The sequence below is a fragment of the Salvelinus sp. IW2-2015 genome, linkage group LG34, assembly GCF_002910315.2.
Source record: "Salvelinus sp. IW2-2015 linkage group LG34, ASM291031v2, whole genome shotgun sequence".
Classification (NCBI taxonomy): domain Eukaryota; kingdom Metazoa; phylum Chordata; class Actinopteri; order Salmoniformes; family Salmonidae; genus Salvelinus; species Salvelinus sp. IW2-2015.
Genome location: NC_036873.1, coordinates 717,944 through 723,943, shown reverse-complemented (window position 1 = coordinate 723,943; position 6,000 = coordinate 717,944). Strand labels below are relative to the sequence as shown.

The 6,000-nt window shown below is 39.6% G+C and overlaps 1 protein-coding gene across 1 annotated transcript in view; it reads right to left on the bottom strand.

The window, feature by feature from the left end:
* Window positions 1-520: 520 nt before the first annotated feature.
* The window catches only part of LOC111958300 (rho GTPase-activating protein 10), a 73,290-nt gene continuing 67,810 nt past the window's right edge, over window positions 521-6,000 (bottom strand). Inside the window, 1 exon segment of the mRNA XM_070437144.1 lies at window positions 521-3,859. Coding sequence (XP_070293245.1) covers window positions 3,771-3,859 — 89 coding nt within the window. The 3' untranslated portion in view covers window positions 521-3,770.

The window sequence follows — 6,000 nt, the reverse complement described above, 5'->3', positions numbered from 1 at the left end:
CTGGGACTAGAGCTTTCAGTCGGTCTATCCTAATGTATAATGCAAACTTAAGTAGGCCTCCATTATAAAGTGGAAGACCAACGAATGCAGACAGCGGGGCTGTAGCAGACAATCAGTGAAGAAAAATCTCTGCAGTGTCTATAGAGAAATATCTACTGAATATCTTATGACTCAATAAGTAGAAAGGACACATTCAGTAAGACTTCAAATGATTTCAATGTACTTAAAACACAGATACTGTTAATTTGTACCGCTWGAACAAGCAGGTAGAGGTTGATTCAGTAAAAACTGCAGTAGCCAAAGATGTCCATTTCTTAATTATTTTTGGGCCCCCAAAATGATAGCCTTTGATATATTCTATTCCATTGTTCTTCCACAGAAAGTCCTGACAGTCCAACAAACTTCATTGAAAAGATTCAGTAGAGTTGCCATTTTACTTTAACAAATATTATTTTGGAAGGACCATTTCAGTCTGCAGTGTCCATCTACTCTCCAGTTATCAGAAGAATACATAATGAGGTAAAGAATAAAAAGGTCTTTATTTAACATTGATCAAGAGGACATCCAATGTTACAAAATTGAAATGGATGCCAAGACCTTTAGAAATGTCATGAATCAGTCTTAAATTACTGCAATTRCAATGCAAAATGAGAGAACAAAAGCTTTAGAAAAATGAAACCGACTTTATTGAACGGCAATAGAATAAAAGTATTGTGATGTGTTTAGTACACTTACAATTGTAAAAACCACTCCAAATGAAACCACTAAAAACTTAAATTCCGTTGACCACTAAAAAAAGGGCTTTAGAATAGAATATACTTGGCATTGTGTGGCCTTTTAAAATAACTATATACACAGCCATAGACAATACTGCATTTGTGGTCGTGGTAATAATAATAAAATTGTCAGTCAATTTGGTACAGAATAATAAAAATTAGATGTGAACGTCATCWAATTTTTCATAAATTCTGTTCAGAAAGATTGAACGTCAAATATGGATCTATAAAACCGGTTTCCAATAAAAACCACTTTGTTTTGCACATTCCCATACATCATTGCTGCATTGAGTTGAACATTGTCACACCTAAAGAATTGATTAGAACTTTAGATACTCATTCCATGTCCTTTCAGCAAGCCATTTCTGTATTTTGAAACATAAGATTAGCATTAATGCAACATCATTTTCTTGACATTTTATTTGATCTGAGAAATTAAGCTAATTGATTGAACCCAAAATGGCCCTTGTAATTTACAGGATTCACAAAATATAGTACCCAACATCTGATTTGGACCAAAGGTTTTCCTATCATTGAGCAAGACACGAGGAATCCAATAAAATGATCAAAAGCCACCCAAGGACCCCCACACCAATGGTCATTATACAGCATCAGTTCTGGCTAACAAGTAGTATGGAGCTGCGGCTTGGAGTATTGCTTCTTCATTCTATGTAATGTATTCCCTCTGAATCCGTTTTTTTTTTTTTTTTCCCGTTTAGAGAAATTTGCCATTTGAAATCACTTGTATTATTTACCAAATATTAGTCTGAAAGTACCAGGTTGTCAACTTGATGTTGCTGTTCCTACTACTGACACACCCCATTGTAAATGTTGCTGGTCTCGTGTTTATTAAACGGATCACAACATTTTCTTTGCAACTTTGGGKAGAACACCAATAGCTTTTGCTCATGATGAAAATAAATTGTGTGGTCATCCTCACAAGTCAAGACCTTCCATGAAAGCAATTCAGTTCGCCTTTGTCTTAGCAGCCTAATGATTCAACCCAACAAATGGCAGCTGAGTGGGCAACACCTATGGTGCAATTCATGAAAACWTTTCCTACTAGTGACTAAAATGTGACAAAACCCTAACAAAATATTGCATGGCAGTCGTATGTTTTTTAATACAATTATTTGAAAATATATGTTTTGTGATTAGCAACTTGTACCATTAAACCCAACAYCATTGCAAAAATACTATATAGTGTGTGTTTGGGACTTTTCCCATTGAAGAGCATAACATTGAAACCATTAGAACTGCTGTARCCTAATGGTATGTTTATTCACCAGGAATGGTCAAACTAATCCAGACCTTTTTTTAAAGGGAATAAACCACACAGAGGGGCTGTTTCCTGGAAACAGATTAAGCCTAAGAGAAGGACAACCTGAATTGCTTTCATGGAGGACTGGCTTGAATTATGAGAATGGCCACAATTAAGTTTCATCATGAGCAAAACCTATTGGTTTTTCTACCCAAAGTTGCAAAGTAAATTGCATGGCAATTTTGTGACCCATGTTTGGTACATGGGTCACAAAAGGTGTGACCCATGTACGGTAATAAACACAAGAGACCAGCAACATGGATAAAAGGGTGTGGCAGTAGCAGGAACAGCGGCATATAGTAGACAAACCTGGTACTCACACTAATTTATGGTAATGCCAGCGACTTCAAATGGCTAATTTCTCTGAACAGGGGGGGAAACCCCCCCCCCCCCACCAGATTCACAGGAAATACATTACATAGGATGAAGAAGCAATACTCCAAGCCGCAGCTCCATACTACTTGTTAGACAGAGAACTGATACTGTATACTGGTTGTGGGGTGCAATTGGAGAGGAGTGTGAGTGGTATGTGGGTGGCTATTGGATTCCTCATGTCTTACTCATTGGTAGGAAGAATTATGGTCAAATGTTACTATATTTATTGAAGATTATTTAAATCCTATTATTTCAAATGGCCAATTTGGGTGCAATCAATTAGCTTAAATTCTTAGAGATCAAATTGTGTTTCAGGAATGCTAATCTTATCCGTTTTTTAACTACAGAAACGATTTCAGCACAATCTGAGATGGGTGTCAAAATCCTCCTTGTGCTTTTTGAAATGGAAACTACCCGATAACTAGTCTAAGTTCRGACATCATTGAATGTCTAGGTCAACAAGTATGCAGAGGAAGAGTGTCTGAACCATAGAAATAYAATAACCGTTCTAGTAATTATATTTCTATGGTTTGATCGAAGGAGAACCATTCCAATATGACTGCCTCTGCGGCATGTAAGTGTACAATCAGTCACAACGGTGGATACCATACTTTGGGAAAAAAAGCTAATATTGTGGTTAAAAAAATATATGCAATCAATGTGCCAATTAAATAAATCACAATATACCAAAGCACCTCGAAGAGTATTTCAGACATTCTTCACGGAACACAACTCTTTAGCATTTACCAAACATACCTGTTCAGTAAATACATGTCAACTCTGTCTTGGTGTTGTAAGGCACCTTAAAATGTTACTTTCTTTCCTATATCCAAGATAATGGATTGTACATCATTGCTGGGGGATATTTATTATTATTCTGCATTAAAGTTAATGAACGTGTTGATGAACGCATAGTAGTCGCCGGGCAGGGAACGTGAGAGTTGAAGGCATAAGAAAAAGTATGAATTTGAGAATGGGAGTGTGTCAACATCGACTTCATGGATACCATGTATAAGGTGACAGTTGGGCGAGATACAGCSATAGATGGTGGCAGGCCAGGCGACCATTGGGTTTTGCATACAGCATCTAGACGTAGATTGTCAGGGATGATGAGACCCCCCTTCCACTAGCCTGATCCAAGATCTGTTTGTGCGGTCTTCCCAACAATGTTTTGCTGTAKAGCAAACTTCCACGGTTTGGTAATGACTATGACCATATAAATGTATACAGCACAAACAGCTCTGGAACAAGGCTAGTCTTCCACAGAGTATACAGGCTAAGAGGTCTAAGGTTCTGGACTACAGCATCTCCACATAGTTTTCAGGGATGAGGCCTTTCTTCCCCTCCAGCTCTCCTTCCAGCCAGCCAGGTTCCCTGGAAGGTGCCACTGCAGATGGGAACAGAAGGTACCAGGGGACAGGGTGAGATAGGAGTAAACACACTGCATTTCAGTGTTAGAAAACAGATGGCTGTGTCAGTGAGAGAAAGTTTTGCTCAGAGCTTTATAGTTGACATTTTATAGTTGGCATAGATAGAGTWTATAAACACAACCATCATCTCWGCAAACAMTGAAATTGTGGTGGAAATAAAAAATACTTTCTTTACTCTGGAAATACGGAAAGTGATGGGCAATGTGTCCCCATGCCATCCTCATTTTGTCCGTTCAGGTAATGTACCCATTGCTGGGAGAATGACTCAAGAGGGTATCATTGTAGGCTGTATAAAACGTTTTTGGCACAGGGAAGCTTTTCAGAGAACAGGGACATGTTAATTAGGCACCAAATGGATTAAAACAGACATACAGGGAGGGACTTCTCCAATCAGAATTCTTAATTTCAATTCTGCATTGCAAAATGTATGAAAACGTTTTTAAGTTGATCTTCCCATGGTGCCGGACCATCTTCAGACTGAATATGTGATGATCGTTAGTCAGAAGTAAATTGGCAGCAAAATACAGCGCCAATGGACTCCTACCCAAACTCTGTATATTTGACTAAAGTGAAATGGGCTGAGATGTTGATGCATAACTTTAGTATTTTCTAACCCATCTCTAAAATGTTTATACTACGTGATATTTGGCTCCCTTGCTTGTGGTGTATATTATTTCATGTGATATGATTTCTTATGAGATGAAAAACCCAAGATGATATTAAATCAAGCTGTGCCATTATTAAAACTATTATTGATAAAATAGGTTTCGACCATGTTTGGTTAGGTATGCGCAAGCCAATATAGGTCTCTAGTCAAGAGATTGGCCATATTTGCCTTCATATATATATACATACACTTCTTTACATTTTTTTTKGCCCTTTTTCTCCCCAATTTCATGGTATCCAATTGGTAGTAGTTAGTCTTGTCTCATCGCTGCAACTCCCGTACGGACTCGGGAGAGGCGAAGGTTGAGAGCCATGCGTCCTCCGAAACACAACCCAACTTAGCCGCACTGCTTCTWGACACAACGCACATCCAACCCGGAAGCCAGCCGCACCAATGTGTCGGAGGAAACACCGTACACCTGGCSACCTGGTCAGCGTGCACTGTGCCCGGCCCGCCACAGGAGTCGCTAGTGCGAGATGAGACAAGGATATCCCTGCCGGACAAACCCTCCCTAACCCGTACGACGCTGGGCCAGAACCCAGAATCTCTGGTGGCACAGCTAGCATTGCGATGCAGTGCCTTAGAGCACTGTGCCACCCGGGAGGCTCGTAAAACTTMTTTTGACAAGGGTTCTTTCATTTGTCGACCCACGCACTGTGTGGCTTTGAGATTGTTGGATTCTCAATACGAGACAGTGAATCCAATTCAAATATTTTTGGCTCGAGGGCGTACATTTTTATATTTTCCGTCTGAGTTACAAACACCTCAGTTAAACTCAATTGGAAAACAACCCCATACCAGATAGTATTTTATTAGTATTTTATTAGTAGAGTGTCACTTGCCTGACTACTCACCCTGAATTTAATTCCTCTGCTCTATTAAATTGCTACATACATTGTCTGAATCTGACATCCTAGAAGTCATTGAAGGGAGTTGTACAAAACAGATTAAAATCAGCAATTCAATCTCTAACAAATCAAAGTTGATAGTCATCATGGAGGCTGGCTCTGGCCCAACCCATTGGTTACTGGGACCAATCAGAACGGTCAGAATGTGTTCGCATTCTAGAAATCATAGGGCAAATCCAGACTCATCGTGGAGAAGAAACATCAGTTTGGCAAGAGGCATATGGATGGGTAGCTGAGGCCTAAGTGTCTTTCATCTTCAGGAACCCCAGCCCATATGCATACTTGAGTAAGCCCTCAATGATAATTGGCTGGTAATACCCAGCCACGGACGCATTGTATCTTAACAACAATTACATTACCTCGTTGTAAAGACTCGTGTATCAAGTCTGTTTCCCTTGACTGACTAGAGCTCTGTCAAGTCCCCTTTCAGATGGACTGGAGAGTCAATCTCAACCCCTCCTCTCTCCATCACTCAGTGCTGATTCAAGATCAGATTGGGCTGTCCTGTTACCGGTTCCCTCAC